Source organism: Typopeltis vanoorti, chromosome 14 (genome assembly GCF_054136105.1).
Source record: "Typopeltis vanoorti isolate ZY-2024b chromosome 14, IOZ_Tvanoo_1.0, whole genome shotgun sequence".
Classification (NCBI taxonomy): Eukaryota; Metazoa; Arthropoda; class Arachnida; order Uropygi; family Thelyphonidae; genus Typopeltis; species Typopeltis vanoorti.
Genome location: NC_143562.1, coordinates 85,229,119 through 85,250,072, shown reverse-complemented (window position 1 = coordinate 85,250,072; position 20,954 = coordinate 85,229,119). Strand labels below are relative to the sequence as shown.

General features: G+C 34.7%; 1 protein-coding gene across 5 annotated transcripts in view; it reads left to right on the top strand.

Moving 5' to 3' along the window:
• lig (ubiquitin-associated protein-like lingerer) overlaps positions 1 to 20,954 on the top strand; it is a 465,599-nt gene that overhangs the window by 223,570 nt on the left and 221,075 nt on the right. For all 5 annotated transcript variants that reach the window (XM_090403755.1, XM_090403757.1, XM_090403754.1 and 2 more), the window contains exons 12-14: positions 1,076 to 1,215; positions 14,094 to 14,283; positions 20,544 to 20,649. In XM_090403755.1, coding sequence (XP_090259881.1) covers positions 1,076 to 1,215; positions 14,094 to 14,283; positions 20,544 to 20,649 — 436 coding nt within the window. The remainder of the gene's footprint in view (positions 1 to 1,075; positions 1,216 to 14,093; positions 14,284 to 20,543; positions 20,650 to 20,954) is intronic.

The window sequence follows — 20,954 nt, the reverse complement described above, 5'->3', positions numbered from 1 at the left end:
TATAACATATGTATTTTATGTTGTCTATACTAGTATTCATAGGCTACATACTTGTACATAAAATCATTTTTATAGTGTCACCCATGTTGTTCCTCTAGCTGCATATCATTGATGGTAGATGGGAACCTCAAACGTTTTCCAATCTTCATAAGTTCAAAACTTCTTTATCCTGGAGACATGCTTAAAAATACTTGAAATTTAATGGAATTAGAAACTTTTCATGGAGGCATCATGGGAAGGACTGTCTTTTGTTACACGTGTTTATTTAGTCTCATTACATCTGGACATGTTTGTTATGAAATATCCACTTCATAGTTACCTTTGAAGACAAATCTACTCATACAAACTATTTTTTAATTTAAAATTTTGGATAGTATTGGAAAGAAGATCTGCAAATCAAGGGATCTGTCATACTAGAAACAGATACTAAAACCTCCATGACTATAACTATTTAAGTTTATTTTTATCATAAAATGAGTTTTTTTCAGGTAGGGAGAGAGGAACATTGAAAGTTGACTTAATCATGTTTCATTTTATTTTTTTGAATAAAGATTTTTCTTTAAATGGTCTTTTTTTTTAAAGACAAAGAAACAAGCATCTGTTAAATGCTACCATATCATCTTGTAAATGTTGAGTTTTCTGGCTTGGTTGACCAAGTGGATGATGGCTCTGCTCTCCATCTCATAGTCAGCAGATTGGAGAGGCCCATAGATAAAGACACTGTTTCTGGGAAACCATGTCTTTGTCTTTAGCATGGTTTCTGGGAAAAGTCATTGGTGATCTATCATATCTGTGATTAACATAAAAAATAATAAATGTTTATTTTTGTATATCATTTCTTAATTCCAAAGCAGTGTGATGAATCTGCTCTTGCAAGTATGAAAGATTTCATTACACAAGGCATGGTTCTTGTGTGTATGAGTATTAAATAAATTGTTAATCATGTGGTAATATTTAATTATCAAAATGAAGAAATGTGTAATTCTGTAATTTCCATTCAGTATAAGTGTTTTTGAAAATTTTGTATGATTTCAGTTCTTTGTGCAAAGTGTAATATGTTTTTATTGTTTGTTAGATTCCAGAATCTGCTGTTGTGATGCCTGATGATGCAGTTACATCATTAGATGTTCAGTTTGGAGCTTTGCAATTTGGAACGGATTCTTCCACGTTTGACTTTGCTGCAGCTGAAACATCTTATCAGGAGATGGGAACTAGGTATGTTTTTGATACGTATTCAGAGTTACAAGCTGGATAGCTATGTATTTGAATCGGTAATTTCTCTAGTCATAATCAAAACTGCAGTTTAAAACACACACACACACACGCTTTGTTTTCTAGAGGCATATTTTTTTATTCCTTTCACATCCAGTTTAGCATTTGCACAGACTACTATTTTAAACAAATGGAATACTACATTCAGTAATAATAGCAAAAACACATCGCAGAACTCAAAAATCCTGCCCCTTATTTGCTCTGCTAAGGACCCCCCCCCCATTCTCCCCCTCACATACACACCACTGTTTCAGGGGTTTGCAAGGTTCCTTGTTCTTGCATATTATCTTATTATGGCCAAACCAAGAGATGTGCCAACATCTTCCCAGAAGAACACAAGTATATCTGCTGCCATAACTATGGTCAGTCTGTTCTAGCTGACCAAGCTTTGGATACCTTGCACAGAAAAAAAAAACTATTCTTTCCCATCATAAACATAAACTTGAAGGACTTTTCTTAGAATGAGTAGCAGATTTGTTCTGCCTAATCTTAATATATTTGGTTGCGTTAAACTTCCTGCAATTTGGAAAACTTTAATTCTTAGTCCTTCTGCCCAACTTGTAACGGTATTCAGAACACCCACAGAGGACACAACCCATAGGGCCAGGCTGTCTTTTTTTGGGGGATGCTTATACAAGGTATCCCTGATACTGTCTGTGACTGAAGAAATATAGGATCCAATAAACTTCCCTTTTATTGTTCTTCTGTGCTCTATTCATTACATTAAAGCTAATCATGAGTTTAAACCAGCACTTCAGTCTTAATACTAGAAAATTTCTTTAATCCTAATTTTGGTCCATTTGAATTGATTAATTTCTTTTTCTACAACATTATATATGAGAGTATTATTTCCAGTCTGGTTTGCCAAGTGGATCATCAAGTTTCCACTCCCTAACCATTAAGTGTTAGGTTCGATTGCTGGCATGGATGCCTGTGAATATTGACATACCACCCTGCTTATTGGGGGCTGAAGCAGCTGAAAAAGTTTCATCTTTGTTATATAGAGCAGGGTTTCCAGAATAACTAGCATTTTCCCATCCACAGTATTGAGATACAAAGATGGCATGAAAGTAATTTTTCTTTCAATTAGAGTTTTGATAGAAATCTTCACACACGAATGTGGAGTGTACTACTGTACACTCCACATTCGTGTACAGTAGTAGTCCCTGGTTACATCACGGTGAGTGGTGCTTTGATTGGACACATTAGCATAGTGTAGAATGGCATCATTATAGAAATCTCATAATCACGATTTACTGATGTTTGTTTTTTACAATATTATATATACTGAATGAAAATTTCATAAATAATATCTAGCTTTCATTATATGATAAGATGTGCTAAATATACATACACAACTCTTGTTATACGCGATTTTGTGTATAACGGTTTCATTGTTATATTACATTCAAAAAAAAAAAACTTTTTTGACCCTTGAGCAAGATGTGTGGCAAGAGAAAATACAAAGGAAACTAACTGAAAAGAAGAATGAGAATTAAGACCAAGTGTAGAAATGACCTAGGAAATGCACTCTTCAGTGTTAAAGTTGGAAATTCTGAATCAGTTTGATAGAACTGAGTGTAGCATTAGCATTCAAAGAGCATTGGACTAAGTGATTCTACAGTAATAATGGCTGGTACAGTTTGCAAAAAATGCTCAATCATCTACGAATCTCAACCTGACTAGAGTAACAAAATCTTAATATCATGCAGTTGTGAAAATGGAAAGGATGCTGAACATATAGATTGAGCATCAGAACCAGCAGACCATGCTTTTGTCTAGGACTGTCATGCAAGAGAAGGCGAAAAATTGTTGTTTGTGTGGTTTGACTACTATAAGAGTTACTATACTACATGTTCCACTTGTAGCATAATGGCATAAAGATTAATGACTTCACATCATTTGCCTCAGTATTCCAGAATGCAAGGTACATATCCTTACAGGCATGTATAATGCTAATCATTATGGGAAAGGCCATTCCCCAGACCAGTTTCGACCTTTAAATCAGCATGTTTTTGTGTTTTGAATAAACACAAAAACATGCTGATTTTGAAGTCAATGCATCATCACACTTTATGTGTATGTGATGTACATACTTAGTCTAAGAGTATATATGTCGTACACTTGTGTTGTTTTAATTTGAAAAAATATCAGTCTAATAATCTAAAAGTTTATCCACCCTGAGCATTCCATGTGGCTCAGTGATTATGTATTCAGCAACTTCATCAAAGAAACATGCTTGCCTTGGAGGCTGGATAGGACCAGTGGCATTGTTTGCTATAATGAGTTTGGGATAAACATATTAATCCCCACACTGCATTCCTATGACACAGATCACAGAAAACAACAAAACAAAATTGTTAAAAATAAAAGAAATCATGGGAAATAACTAAAAAGAAAAATCGCAAAAACAGAAAAGAAATAGTGAAAAACATAACAAAGGGAATCTTTGGAAAGAGAATGAATGAAAATGTGCAAAATAAAAAATCACAAGAAATAGAACAATAGTAATCATAGGAAACAGAATAAAAGAATTGGTAGCAATCCTATTGATAACAGAACACAAAGGATTGGCATGAATCATATGTAAATCTCACAAAACTAACAACATGAAAAATTACAAGTGCAAACAATAATGGAAGAAAAAACAAAATAATACAATATTAAAAATGAACATCCAGAATAAATTTCTCATCTCATCTTCTTTATACCCTCTTTTACCTTGCGGTGTCGAGGGTCCATTGATCATCGGACCTCAATCCGTTTACAGGATAAGGTGGTGAGCCCTATGCCCCGGTATATCCTATGGCCTGTAGTGTTAAGTTCTCAAAGCCAGTTTGTCTGCTTTGCGGGATGAAAAACCCCAGAATAAACTGGGGAAAAAACCCTGCTGTCCACCCCCAAGACTGGCTAACTTGGCTATGGCTGAGGAAGATCCTTCAGCTCCTCCTCAGAATAAATTTAAATTTTGAAATGTTACAGTAGCTTAAATTATTATTATTATTATTAAAAGAGACCTGTAGGGAGTCAGTGACTCACCGAGAGAGAGGCCACATTTCTTCCACACTATTTGCACTCACCTTCAAAGGCAAGCCAATCCAGTTACACACATACACTGCTGTACAAGATTAAAATCTAGCTCTCAACCCCTTTCTTGACTGCATTCACTCTCTTCCATCGATGCCCTCTCATCCTCTTCCACCCTCCATAAATTGTAAATTCTATCTACTGGTTTGTATTACTTTCAGAAGTTTGTAGGTCTGTCATATTTAAATAAATTATAATAGCAGAATAAACCTCACGTAAAATATTATTTTATTAGTATAATTTTTGCCTAAGTGTCAAAGGCATCTTCAGTACATGTAAAAAACTAATCAAACATCTATTGGAATTATCAGGATCACAGTCCTGATAATTCCAATAGACACCACCTAAGTAGCTAATGTATTGTTGTTATTATTTCAGTTATTGTTTGATTAGCTTTTTACATGTACTGATGATGCCTTTGATACGTAGGTGAAACTTATACTAATACGATAATATTTTACTTGAGCTTATTCTGGCATTGTAATTTATTTAAATTTGCCTAATCATGGTATTTTCTTATTGAAATAGGTCTATCACATTACTCCTCTTTCTCCAGTTTGCTAGCATCTGCAGACCCACAAATTCTTAGTTTGTCCTCATAATCTGCATTCCACAGTCCTGATATCATCTTTAACACTCCTTTGCAACCTCTACATCAGGTTTGCTGATAATAGTCCAGATGGAATTGTATCACTGCTTAGTAAAAAAAAAGGCAATGACTTTGTTTCAGCATTGCAGTTATTCTCTGAGTTGTATCTGTGGTATTTGCAGTCTTTGCTATATGGATCCCGAACTTGAACTTCTTATCTACAATCTAACTCCAAAATCGCTAGCCTTTCAGTTTGTTTTAGCATAATCCTACCAAAGTAATATGCCATTGGATATCTATCTCATTACACAAAGGTGGATAACTTTACTGACATGCATGCCCACAATTCCAAGTTATCGAAATCATTCTGCAAATATAGCATATCAGTTCCCCTGCCTATATTTGTATTAGCAAATAGTTGTATGTTGCCTGACATCAAACCTTTATAAAATTGTTAATGTATAGATTGAATAACAATGGACCGATCCTCTGAGGTATGCGACTGGACACCTTAAATCTTGCAGAATGACATCCCTATACCCCTCTTTTTAATGTGCCGGTCAGCCATCCTCTTGATTACCTTAATGGACCTGTTGTTTCATTCTGGGTGTCCCACGAATGCAGGTCGTAAACTTTCCAGCAATGGCGATCTTGGGTGATTCCTCTCCATTTGTTTCTTTCCTATCACTCTGCTTAGAGCATCTTCCCATCTAGTTGGATGTCTACCAGGTTTTGTTTTCATTGACTCTTGATATTTCTTCAGAAATATCAAAAAGAAAAAGCTGCATGGACCTCCTTTAACTGTATCAAATTCATAAGTGCAGATCCTAATCTAGACAAAATAAGAACTAGCATGTTCAACAGCTATGCCCTCCCATCTTTCACCTACACCTCCAAAAATTCTTGATGTCTTCTATGTTACCTTTTCTGAAGAGAAGAATTGTTTCTGATATCTTCCATTTTGATGGTATTATCTTTTGGTCTGAACTTTATAAAGTTGTGGTCCTTTTTGTTGACTGCCCTCAGTTTTCCATCTGATTGATTCCAGGAGCTGTATTTGGTTTCATGTTTTTGATTGCATATTCAGTTTTGTCTGGGATCACTTCTGGTACATCATATATATTATCAAGTTTTGATTTGGTTAAAGGATGTTTTGATGCAAAAAGGTCACTCTTGGAACAACCTTTTCCACCCCCACCCCTGTTTGTGTGTCTTCTTTCATCTTGATCTAGTAGTGCTAGATCAAGATGTACACAAAAGACATAAATCAAGTGCGACGTAGGTGCCAGGAGACTGAGCCCCCCCCCCCCCACCCCCACTGTGTGTGTGTGTTTGTGTATTCCACATTTGTACATGGAATAAGAACAATGCAATTCAGTAATTACTTGAATGTTCTGTGTATTAGTTAGTTTCTCTTGGTATAAATTATTTAATCCCTTTTTATACAATTATTCTAAACGAACATTCTCATAAAAATTTAGGTACTGTCTAATCAGATTTCTGTATGTGTTAATGTTTCCGTTTTTCATATTAAGAGCAGCAAGCCGTCGAGGATTTTTGGAGCCAAATAGATAGTGTTTGTGTATTATTTCTTTTTGCACTTTAGTGATAAAATATTTTAAGCCCACTTTTCTGCAGAAGTAAGTATCTTTTCTAATATTTAAGTACTGGTTATCCATCTTTTGTGTACTTTATGTGGAGTTCCTGCCGATGCTTAATTTTTTGTCCTCTGTATCATTTTCTTTGGCTCTTCTTCCCATGATTTTCTTCCTGCTATTTCCTTAGGCTTCTGACCGCGACATTTGCTAGGAAATTCATTTTGGGAAAGCTTTTTACTGTTTTTTTTGTCAAGTTTTTTTTAAAAAATTAGTAAACATTTTCTTACATTAGACTGATTTGCATTCCCTGATTTATTTTTTGTACTTCTATCATTCACCAAGCTGAATGAAATGGATGCCCTTAGTTATGCCACAATTTTTGTCAATTTATTGTTAATTCTCTTCCATAAATATGAATAAATTCTTTGAATAATGCATATTGTGCAAACTGGCTTGAAAAATTGATGAAGGAACCCAAAACCCAAACTGCTACAGCATTCATGAAGGCAGAATTTGAGGGGGGGGGATATTTGATCTGTCTGAGCTGACAGTTTGTTAGAATGGTTGTTGCTAAAGAGATGTTTGGTGGAGTAGAATCCTTGGGAGACACCAGGAAAGAACTGAAACAGCCAGACTGTGAGATGGTGGTGGAAGTGGAATGGGGATGATCAGCTGTCTTTGGAAAGACTACTCTGGACAGCTTTGGGACCCTCCATGTGGAGAACTTGTTCATGATTGAGGATACCTCTTAATAATGCTACTGGCCCTTTAATTTTTCAGTTTTGTATCTTTTCTTTCCATATTCTTTGTTCTAGGTTTCCCAAATCTTTACTCCTGAGTTTTTATTGTGGTATTATCCAAACCATCATTGGGATCCAACATCTGCCTCTTTGTTTGCCATGTGGTTTAATATGTGGCCATCCAGAAAAGCAAATGGCCATGTTTTGTAGTCTTGTGCTACCCTGGTCCCTACCTTGAAGAATAGGTAATCCTTGATCGTCTGGAGAGGATCATTCAGTTAGTAGACTTGCCTCTGAAAATGCAATTCAAAAAGTGTACTTCCTCTATGGTCTGGAGGGGAAAAAAGGGGGAGGGGAGAGATCCAAGGTTTGCTTAGGGGGTCATTATTGCATCCCTCCTCCCAACACAGTCATTGCTTGCCATATATTGAGCGACCACGTATAGTTCTGTGGCAGGTGTGGTTATTTGGTGCCTAGTGCTTGCATCAGTTGAGTCTTTTGGTCTCCATGTTTTTATAAGGAGACCTCAACAATCCCCAACAAAGTAGAGAAACCATTACAGCATCAACAGACAATAAAAATAAACAGAAATGATTGTAGAAACCTAGTAACAGTATATTCTTCCTCGTTATTCATTCAGCAAGCCCATATTCAGTGAGAAAATGTTGCCATTCTTTATCCAGGAGGGTTTACAGGCATCCCTAGAATCGGTGAATAAAATTGTTAAGTAGATATTCTCAGTGAAACATCCTTTCTTTCAGAAACCACCTGGACAACTCTTATGTATTATCATTTGGAGGGGGGGGGGAATAGCAATTGCAGTAACTCTTCCACAAAAGTTCAGACTTTTGTGGGCAAGCTCACCCTCCCTTCCCATATCAGACGAAACAGGGTATCTCAGAAGCCCCATTAGGCTGTATATCCCAGTCCCAAACTAAAATTTCATGCTGCTTTAAATGTTTCTATGGTTATACTAAGACTGCTGTGTTGCTTCAGGGCCAAATCTGGATAACTGGGATCAGATCTCCACATACCCTTTTAAGGAATGCAGAGAAGTGACCAGAGCTTCTGACCCAATGTCCATTTTTTTAGAGGTGCACCCCATTAGTACTATTAACCTGGATAATGAATGACTTCAATCCAGCAATTTGGGTTTAGCTGACTAAATTGTATTCATATTGGCTTAAAATAAAACAATGTTACAAGGTGATATTATTTTGTGTTGGCTGGGGCATCATCCCATTAAACATAGCCCCTGTTCTTGTCAGGGAAATAGGGGAATAGTGAAAGGTCAGCTACTGGAATAAACCCCAACTCAACATCAGCAAAGATCAAGATTGCCACCATCAGCATAAGAAGTATTGGAACAAGTACAAGTATTGGATAAGTATCTGATTGACATAATTGATGTTACTGAAACAAAGACAGAGAAGCAAGTGAGATTCTTTTAAACAAATCCAAAATGTTATAATCAGGCAATAACAATCATTGAAAAGAAGAGGTAGCCATAATATTTCAGTTGTTTAGCACTTATGACAGGCTGTGTTTCACACAAATGTCACATCTGACGGGAGTTTACTTGGCCATGTAATATGTACTTTCCACATTAGGTAGGCACAATTTTACACATTCATAATAATATATATAATATTCCAGATTCAAGTTTTTTTGGTAGAATTTTTGTTTAAAAGTAACATTTACAAAGTATTTTTATAGTATAGAACTGTTCTCTTGGTTTTCTTGTTTTTTTGTGAGTGTAACTTTTAAAAAGCTAATGCCTTTGAAGTGAAGTATGCATACGAATATCTAGTGGCAAAGTAGAAACCAAAGGCAAACATTGCAATATGTATCCTCTCACACTTATCTCTAGAAATATTGATCTGTGTTTTCATGTTCTTCTTAAATAAACTTGTCAGCTATATTTTAAATAAGTATTTATTGATTTATTTTATTTTTTAAATAAAGCATTGCTTTGATAATATGTATTTGAATTGCCAATCAATTCTTTGAAGTTGTAGTTTTATATACTAGTACTGATAATATAGTTTATGTAAAGAACAGTTCCATTTTTATTTCCTTCCAGTTCAGTCATCAAAAATAAATCGATCGTTACACAGAAAATCACAATCATTGCTCCTTTCATAAAACAGACACCTTATTTATATTTTATTATATTTATTTTACTTTGAAACAACCTGTGTTAAAAAAATTTATATTACAGAATTTTGAATTTTCTTCCATAAATTTATATCATTTATGGAAGAAAATAGAATGATGGTACAACATGACAAAATTTCATGCCGGCTGGGGCGTCGCCCGGTTAAACAAGGCCCCCGTTGTTTTCGCCAGGGAACCAGGGCGAATAGCGAAAAGTCAGCTACTGGAACAAATCTGAAAATAAACCCCAATTCAACATCACCAGAGTTAAAGATCGGTACTATCAACATAAGAAGCCTGAATGGCAAAGAAATGGAGCTAGCTGAGGAATTAGATAAGTACCAGAACGACATAATAGGGGTGACTGAAACAAAAAAGACCAAAACTGGTGAGATCTTTCTGAGCAATAAATACAAAATGTTATATTCAGGAAATGACAATCAAGGAAAAGAAGGAGTAGCCACATTCAACACAAAATACGAGGCTAATCTTCTTGAATGGCAGTCAGTCTCAAGTAGAGTAATGTGGGCAAATATGAGAATGGGGAACTGGACAATGAGACTTATTTGTGCCTATGGTCCCACAGAAGGTTCTACTAAGGTAGAAGTGGAGGAATTTTTTGAGGCTTTAGAAAAAGCAACTGACACAATGAAAAATGAAAAATTGGTCCTTGTTGGGGATCTAAATAGCAGAGTAGGAAATGATTGTGAGACATACAAAAATATTTTGGGAAAATTTGGAGAAAAGAGCGAAGCTAATAATAATGGCAAATATCTGTTGGATTTCTGCTCAGGACACGGACTGGTTATTACTAACACCATGTTCCAACATAAAAATGTGCACAAATTCACATGGAGAGAAGAGGCTAGGAATAAGAAAAGTCTCTCATTGACTATGTTATTGTTGATAGTGATGTTTTCTCCCTGGTGCAGGACACCAGAATGTACAGAGGATTTGAAATTGGAAGTGATCACTATTTAGTCTTGAGCAGGATAAAATTGAATTTCATATTGAAAAGAATAACATGTAAAAAAGTTTTAAAGCGAATAAAAGTTGAGCAGCTCTCAGATGTCAACTGTAGGCTAAAATACACAAAGATTATTGAAAAGAAAATGAAAGAGTTTCAGAACAGGAATCAAACCTTGGAGATTCAGTGGCAAACTCTGTAGGAAACATTGATTGATTCTGCCAGAGAGGCATGTGGTGAGGTTGTGTGCAAGGATAAAAAAAATCAGAACTCCCTGGTGGACACAGGAAGTTAAAGAGGCAGTGAAGGAAAAGAAGAAAGCATATCAAAAGGTCTTTTCAAATAAGTCAGCTTTTACTCTTACAGAATACAGAGACAAATGTAAGAAAGCTAAACAGTGTGTAAAACTAGCTAAACAAAAGTCATGGGAGGACTTTGGCAAGAATATAGAAAATAAATATCAAGAAGGTGGCAAAATATTCTGGAGGTTGTTGAAGAAGCTTAAGAATGGAGGGAAGAGTGCTGTAAAAGGAATTAGAGATGATAAAGGTGACATGAAAACGGGAGAAAAAGATATCCTTGAAGTATGGAGTAATTACTTTGAAAAACTGCTAAATGAAACAAGCAGTGATGACAGCACAGTGGTAAAAAACACTGACCAGGCATGCAGTCAGAAATACATATCCATACTAGAAGGAGAAAAAGCCATCAAAGGCTTGAAATGTGGAAAGGCAGCAGGAGTAGATGATATTCGACCAGAAATGCTGAAGTATGGTGGTATAAGAGTCTTACAGTGGCTGCACTGCATAGTTCAGAAAGCCTGGACAGAGGGACAAATTCCCGATGACTGGAGTAGAGCTGTCATAGTACCCATATATAAAAAGGGAAATAAAACTGAATGTGAGAATTACAGAGGTATTTCCCTACTGAGTGTTCCTGGCAAGATCTATGCAAATATACTTGAGAAACAGTTGAGAAGAATTGTGGAAGAAAAGCATGGTGAAGAACAAGCTGGATTCAGGCCAAATAGAGGCTGTCAGGATCAGATCTTCACTTTACGACAAATAGTCGAGAAAGCATGGGAATATAACAAAGATCTGTATTTAACTTTTGTCGATTTGGAAAAGGCATATGACAAGGTGCCAAGAGAGAAGCTATTCAATATGCTGCAGTTATATGGTGTCAATGGGGCATTATATCAAGCAATACTTAGTCTTTATTTGTGTTGTAAGTCAGCAGTTAGAATTGAAGGAAGTACAGGAAGATGGTTTAATGTTAAATCTGGTGTGAGACAAGGATGTACATTATCCCCTCTGTTATTCATTATCTATATGGATCACATTATGAAGGAAAGTGGTATTAAACATGATATCAAAATTGGAGATGTTAATGTCAGCTCTTTGCTTTATGCAGATGATGTTATACTTCTAAATAAATCTGCTACAAGTCTGCAAGATTCTCTGACTAAATTGAATAGCTGTTGTAATAGATATGGTATGAAGGTCAGCAATAAAAAGACAAAGACAATGAAAATAGGCAGAATCATTGAAAATGTCAACTGTGTTTTGAATGAAGAACCTGTGGAACAAGTAAAACATTTCAGCTATTTAGGCACGATTTTTACTGAAGATGGTAAATTAAATATAGAAATAGACAACAGAATCAGCAAAGCTGGTATGGTAGGAAGTCAATTGAATAAATTCATATGGAATAAGAGAGAAATTAGTCGGAACACTAAATTAGCTGTGTACAAGACTGTGTTCAAACCAGTTTTAACTTATGGATCTGAGAGCTGGGTCAGAAGTAAAACACTTGACCAAAGACTAGAGACCACAGATATGCGAGTCCTGAGAAAGATTATAGGCGTGAACAGATAGCATCAATGGCAATATCATATTAAAAACAAGGATATTAGGAAAGAACTTGACATTGTCAGCATCCAGGAATGCGTTAACAGAGCTAATCTCAGGTGGTATGGTCACTTAAACAGAATGGGCGAGGAAAGATTAGCAAAACAAGTGTTGGCAGCAAAATGCCAGAAAGTTGGAATAATGGCAGCAAAATGACCCAGAGGAAGACCAAGATATAGGTGGATTGATACGGTACAAAGTGCTTTAGACAATAGAAATATAAGATCTGATAATGTTGGAGTCTTGACAAGTAACAGACTGATTTGGAGGAAAATTGTAGATAGGAAATTAATAATGATGTAATTTTTTTTCATGTAGTACTATCATATCCTGTACACCCCTTGAGGGTACATGGGAGGAATTTGATGATGATGATGGAAGAAAATTCTCTAATATAAAATTTTTTAACATAGGTTGTTTCAAAGTAAAATCCCTATTCAGAGTAATCTGTGGAGAGAACTGGTAGAAAAAATACCATCAAACATGGTGGGTACTCTAACAAGATCATGGGAAGAGATTTTTATCAGATAAAATAAACAGAATACTACAGAAATTCAACCTTTAAACCTCCTGCAAAATTAAAGAACTTACTCAACTCATCCAAGGATCCACGTCCTCCACTGGCTCACCCTGGAGAGAGAGTGTACATGAATTTATTAATAATTATTCTGTTTGTGTTTACTCAGTTGGTACTTTGACAAACAACCTCAGGCAGTGGCGGATTACCTAATAGGTGCACTAGGCACGTGCCTAGGGCCTTATTGTCTCGAAGGGGCCTCAAAAATTACATGGCAGAAAGATAATATGCTTCTAAAAACGTAGAGACAATCTTCAACTCTTTTTTTTTTACTTTACCAATAAGCAATGCTAGTGGCAAACATTCTCTTTTGGTATTAAAATGAATAAATTATTTAAGAAATAGTTTAGGGCTTGATCATTTAAATGATTTATTTGTAAAGTTTATAGAAAATAAAATAGTTAATATGTTAAATTATACTAACATTATCGATCAATTTGCAGATTTAAAAGATTGTTTCTATGTTTTTTTTTTTATATTAAAAAGAACACTTTTACATAAAGGGGCCTTATAACAAAACTGCACCTAGGGTCTCAAAGGAACATAATCCACTACTGACCTCAGGAACTTATAATTTTTATGTTATGATGATGCATGTATTTAGTAGTACCAGTAAAACACAACAGATTAGCTAGTACTAAACTATAGTGAGCAGGTATCATGTCATTTTTGAAATAGCATTCGTCAATTGTGGATGCCTGCATAAATTATGGAAATTAAATTATTGGTAGTGCAAATAAGAAATTGTAAATTGCCTTAGGCAGTCATACCTTCTGCTTTGATGGTACATTAATATAGAAATTGTGATTTATTCATTGTCGAATAAAGCTTCATAATTGTTTTAACTGGGCTAGCATGGCAAAAATGGCAAATTAGTCATACATGGCCTTTATGGATTATCATAGTTTTCCTTTCTACAAAAACTGTAACCTGTGACAAAGACAGGTGAAATTTGTACTGCTGCAGTAATTACTGTTGCTTGAATGTCCCACCTTTCTCTCTTTTGCCACTTTTCAGTTGATATCCATACTTCCCCTTGACCAATGCATTCATTGCTTTTCAAGTGCTATACTTGTGAATATTAGATATTTAGATTTGTAATTAATCTTGAAATATTTGCACAAAAGGTAAAAATGTTTTTACACACACACAATTTTATTTTTTAATCCTAATTTTGTTTATTTCTCTATTTTCAGTACTGCATCTACCCATGTATTACACCACTCTACACCAAGTGCTCCCAGTTCAGGTTCCCTATCTACTACTTTGTCATCATCTGTAGCATTAAATAAAGAAACCAGTTACCATGTTAGCAGTCATGGGAGTAGTACTAATGATTCCACTAGCAAGGATTTAGGACAATCACCATCATTACAAACACAGAAGGTATAAAATCTTCATATTGAAAAGTATTTCACCTTTATGTCCATTTATTCTCTGAAATAGAATTAGAAATTACATCAATAAATATTTTTATAACAGTATATTTTTTTTTTTATTAAGTATTTCATACATCGGACATTGTAAACACTTAATTTAGAAGTATAGAACCGTTCCATTCACTAAATGTATAATGAATACACAGTTAGTGAAATTTAATTATTACAAGTATTTTAATATTGGTATTACAAATGAAAGTTTGAAAAGAAGTCCTGTTGTCAGGGATGCACAAGGGATTAGATAAGCAAGAAATCTTGCTCTTGATTTTGCTTAAGTTTAGTCATGGCATCTTTAAGTAATCTAAGCAATAACTTTGCATTAGCATGGATATTTACTTTTTTTTTGTGTGTGTGTGTCTTAGTTTAAGCCAGTTTTTATTTGCTTTGTAAGCCTCAGATATTGTATTTGCAAACTCTACTTCTTTCTTTCTTTTTCTTTTCTCCCCTGTCACATATGAAACATTCATATGTGCAAAAATTCATTTTGGTGCATTTTGCAAAACAAATGGTTGAGTTCTTTTGTACATTGTATAGTAACTGTTCTGGATGGAGTAAATTCATATCTTTCATTTTTAAATGGACATTTGTATTTTGGATCTCTATATAGCTTAGGCTGAACCCAGAGAAACTAAAATATATTCACTTGTCTCGGTTTAGCTGCAGTTTGACTGTTTTCAGTCCAGCTTCTATTTTGAAAAAGTAGGCAACATGGATTCAATACAAAATCATATCTCAAATTATTAATATAGAGATTGAATCAGATGCCTTTTCAAAATCAGGGCAAAAATCTAGTTTATTTTGTATTCTGTTGCTAATGATTTTTGTAAACATTTTGTATACTATTGAAAGGAGACTGTGAAAGGGTAGTAATTTTTTATATCTTCTGTCTCCCTTTTTAAAAACTATAATAAGAATAGCATTATTCCAACTTTTTGGTATTCTCTCCTGTCTTAGGTATGACATAAATTTACTTAACATAGTCATGGCTGCTTCACCACCTTGTGAAATTGTTTTAAACTATTAAATCTTGCAAACTGTGGCATTGTAGAAATTCTAATTTTTATTATAAAAATTGTAATCAATTTATTTATTAAATCATTAATTTTGCCTTTTGTAAATATAAGGCTGCCAGTGGTTCAGATTTCTATACTGAAATCCTAGATATATGTAATTTGCTATGATAATTCTCTAATATTCTCAAAAATTCTATCTTAACTTTTAACAATAATTAACTTCTGTTTGCAAAAAAAAAAAAAAAGTTTAATAAATCTAAAATACATTACAAGAAATTTACAATATTCTGAACTTTAATCACAGTGACTCTTCTTAAAATCTGAAAAGATAATTACCTAAATCACATCTTACGGTGTATGCAACATTAAGCTCACTGTTACCTCTTCACTGGATGAAGAAACTCAGATGAATGAGGACGAGTTATTAGAGCTGTTGCACCAACTGAATAAGAATTTAGCAATAGGAACTGATGGGATATCAGGATGTGTGCCAAAAGAGTGTTCAGCTCAACTGGCTATTTGACTAGGCTGTTTAATGAGTCTCGGAATAGGGATGATTCCACAGGAATGGAATGAATATATGGTAATTCCATTTCAGAAGAGTGGTGCAAAGACCGAACGTATCCAACTATCGAAAAATTAGGGCTCACATTCAGAAATGGGTTGACAATGAATCTCTACTTTGCAATGAGTAACATGGGAATTACTAAGGGAAGGTCATGTTTTAGCAACTTGCTCACATTCTATAACAATGTTACCATTGAACTAGACAAGGAGAAAGGATACACCATGAAGATTTTGAATTTTGCTAAGGCTTTTGACAGAATACAGCATGGTAGACTGTTGCATAAATTGGAGAATATGGGTTTGGATTATAGAATAACATGGATAAGAGGATGGCTGACTGACAATATCAAAAAGTGGTATATTCGGATTGTGAGTCTGCAAGATTTAAGGTAACCAGTGGTGTACCACAAGAATCAGTGGTTGGTTCACCGTTATTCATTCTGTACATTAATGATATTGGGAAGGATTTGACAAGCGACATACAGCTATTTGCTGATGCAAAGATGGGTATGGTAATTAGGAATGCTGCTGATATGCAGTACTTGCAGAATGATTTGAATAGGCTCAAATTGTATGCATAGGAAAATGGATGTCAGTTTAATGTTGGTGAATGTCAAGTCATTCACTTCGGCATGATTAGATATCCAATGTCATATTATATTGGTGGGATTATGCTAGAAGAAATTGATGAGGCTAGGGAGTTTGGAGTGTTAGTAGATAGCAAGTTGAAGTTCATGGGCCATGTAGCAAAGATTGCAAATACAACTCGGAAGATAATTGCAATGCTGATAATCATTCACATGTAAAGATAAGGATGTCATTTTGCCTCTTTACAAGGCCTTGATAAGACCTCACTTGGACTATTGTGTGTGCAGGTCTGGTCACCTGGTTTCCATTATGATTCTGATATAGGAGAGAGAGTGCAAAGGAGAGTGTTAAAAGTGATTTTAGGATTACGAAATACTGATTATGTAGACAGATTGAGAATTTGTAGACTGCAGACACTCCTAGTAAACAGGAGAAAAAGGGGTGATATGATTGAGACTTACAAAACTTCTGAAAGGGTCACACAGGATTTCAGTTGATGGAATATTTCAATTTATGGAGGGTGAATAAAGCACAAGAGGACATTCTTAGAAGCTGAGAATGAATGCTGCTAAGAAGGGAGTGAGGACTAGATTTTTCTCTCATAGGGTGGTGCATGATTGGAATGGATCTGTTGGGATAAGTGCAAAAAAAGCATTGAACATCATCTGCACTTTATCCTGTACTGAATGGATTGTTGATCAATGTTCCTTGCTCTGCATTTATCATGCATTTGTACATTCCAACCTTGATTATGGGTCACCAGTTTACAGTTCTGCATGGAAGAGTGGTTGGATCCTATCCATCAAGATATCTAATTAGCTACTGGTGCTTTTCACTCATCACTTGTTCAGAGCCTTTATGTTGAATCAAATGAACTCCTTTTGTCAATTAGACGAAAATATACGTATCTTAATTATGCCCTAAAAATAAAGCCCCTTTCAGATCACCCTACATGGACTAGTCTCTTTTCTCTACATCGGTCCTGTATAACGTGCCAAACTACTATCCATCCTTTTGGTATACACGTTATAGAGGCTATGGAAGCTATTGGCATAAGTGCTGACAACATTACCCATACCAAACAAAACAGCATTCCTCGGTGACAGACTTGTATCCCATCCTGCAACTTCTCACTTTGTCAGCTACAGAAGTCTCATACACCCTCATCTGTCCACATTCATTTGTTTGATGCCCACAGAGCAGCACACTCTAATTCCTTTGCCTTCTATGCTGATGGTTCAGGATCAGAGATCTCTGTTGGCTCTGCTGCTGTGTTTCCTAACATTACAATTTCTAACTAGATCCCACCTGACTGCAATAACTATACAGCTAAATTGAATGCCATTAATTTCCCACTTGTGCATATCAAAGAAAACTCCTACCAGAAGTATAATTTTTACAGATGCTTTGAGTTCTTTATAGGCTATCTCCTCTCTGCCACTGTATAATCTACATCCAGTGCTCAAAGTGCTTCAATTCTTGCACAAAATAAAGATCCTTAATTTCAATGTTGTCGTGTTGTATTCCCAGCCATATAGGAATTAAGGAAAATGACATCGTAGCTGCAGCTGCTAGATAAGCTCATTCTTTATCGACCGACTATTTTCCAGTCCCTTATACTGACTACACACAGCTTATAAAATCAAAGTTAATTACACAACGGCACTATTCATAGCAGCAAACACTGACAAACAAATTACATGAGATTAAACACTGGCAGTTTAGTTATTGTAGGAACAGAAGAGAGGAAGTGTTCTTGCTAGTCTCCAGATAGGTCATAGTCCTCGCACATTCTTATTTACTGAGGGAAGATGACCCACTTATGTGTGGGAAATGCAACAGCTGTCTTACTATTGGTCATGTTCTGATGTAGTGTGAGCACTTCACACAAGAGATGAATTATATTTTTGAAAAGAATAAAACCAGAGGAAAAATCACATAAATAACTATTAGCATAGAATTTTTATGCTAATAAATGCTCAAGTATCATAGTAACTGGCAGTACTAGATCATAGAATGGCAATTGAACATTCTAACAGACAATTCTAAAAAGTGCCACCTAAGTAGCTAATATATGATAACTATAAAAGGTCAATAATTTTCTAACTTATTAAAATTAATTATATATATTCAGATTAAAAAAATTATTAAAGATTAGCTGATTTAAAAAGTACTATTTCCAACAAAGAGAATAGACATAGACCATTGGATTTGTTTACGTTAGGACAGTGAAGGAAGCCTTCAGACATTTCTTTATAAAGTTGTTGTAAAATTCATAATATCTGAAGTGTCAAAATGAAGATCAGATATTTAATTTTTAAAATCCAAAGCATGTTTTATATTAAAACATTAGTACATCATGCCCATTCTTTGTTTTTCAGACGAACTGTTACAGAGAGAATTGCAAGATATTAATTATATCTTTTTATCTAATGGTTTTAAGGATTCTTTCATCAAAATAGCTTTTTAACAGTTATGGTATCTCTACCTCTTCAAATACAGAAGAAGTAACTCATATTCTTATCCCTTATTTGCATGGCATTAGTGAATGCATAGTAAAAGTTTTAAAACCACTGAATTTTTTTTTTTTTTTTGCCTTTCACCCCATCAGAAAAATCTCCACCTCTCAGTTATCCAGGAGTTTATCAGATCCTTGCTCATGTGGGTTATCTTATTTCTGACAAACAGGAAAATCCTGCTTTTATTCAGCTAGAAGTACACACGTCTTATATTAAAGAGCCATGAGCCCGAGCAATTTGGACTTGCAGAGCATGCTATTGATACTAAACGTAGTTCATTAGAACAAGACAAAAGTTCTTCCTAAAAGTCACTTCTTCATAGAACAGCTTTATAAAGAAACATGTAAAACTTTACTAATATGAACAAATACGATTGTCTACATCTGTAGACAGTACTGGAGATGGTACTTTTTAGATCAGCTAATCTTTCCTAAATTTATTTAGGCTGAATATATATAGATTTTTTTTTTTTTTAATAAGTTAGGAAATTCTTCGCTTTTTATAGTTATCATACATTAGCTACGTAGATGGTGCGCTTTAGAATTGTCTGTTAATGTATAATTGCCATTCTGTGATCTTCTCCTGACAATGCCTATGATACTTATATGGTGAAAATTCTACCAATAAAGTTATTTACGTGAGTTTTCCTCTGGTTTTATAATTCTGTTCAATATGCCAACTTTCATCATTGAAACAAATTACATTTCTACTTATCTGGCTGAGTCCTGTACACTAGGCCAGATGTTATCAGGCTCAGGAAGATTGCACGACATTTTTAAATTTATAGAAAAACATTAATTTATTCAAAGACAGTTGATTGAAGATTTGTATGTATGTAGATACTGTTGTACTATTCACTGTTTTATCTCCTCATAATTATTTATCTATGAACCATGTTCATTGCTATAACCTGTGTCATGGCACATTATTACCTTTGCTGTCCTTGTGCCATAAAGCCCCAAATCAATCAATGAAACGCTTGGACCTACGAATAATGGACATCACTCTTTTTATCATATTGTACTGTATACATGTGATACTAACATGTTTGTATAAAGCTTGGAAGAATTGACTTTATTTTTATGCTGCTCTTCGAATGATTTCATTGCCTCTCATTTTTACCATGAAATTTATATATTTCTCCTGAAAAAAAGTCCATTAAAAAGGTACAAGAAAATCTAGTCTGGGTATAGTTTAATATGTTTCCCTATGGTTGATACTGGACATCCTTAAGTATGAATCCAAAATAACGCAAACTTAGAGATCAATAGTTCTTGTCAGATATAAAAGTAAATATGAAATGAAAAAAATAATAGGATTACTTTAGCCTTAAATATTCAAAGTTTCACATAAATATTTTTCATGTGCAAACACAGATGCTACATATGCAAATTTTATTAATTGCATTATGACTACTGTGAAATACTGCAGTGCGAGGGCTTCGATGTGAGCTTCTTCAGTGAGAGCCTTTCTTGGATTTTTGTTTTATTCATAATATTATGCATTTTTCTTCTGGTTAGGTTTCGGCACAGGAGTCTATTCTTTTATCCTCGCAGTCTGATAGAAATATTTCTGGTGAACCAACTGCCTATGGTAATCACAGAGCTGGACAAACATCTTTAGAAGGTAAGTGTGTTATATTTCAGAATGGTATGGTACCTATTTATATACTGCTTATATACAGTGATGTAAAAATTTCGCAAAAATGGTAGCAGGATGAAATTGTTTTGTTGTCTATAATTTTGACCTGTCAACTCTTGTAACTCATTTGGTAATGATGGTTCCTTTTGATTGAAAGTTCTAGGTTCAAATCCCATGTGGAATGCAGAAGATTTTTCACAAGGACTTTTCACCTGAGGGTCCGTTAGCCTGTCTCATAGAGTTGTCAAGATTTTTTTTTCTTTTTAGAAATTCTAGTTTTTCATTCTGCA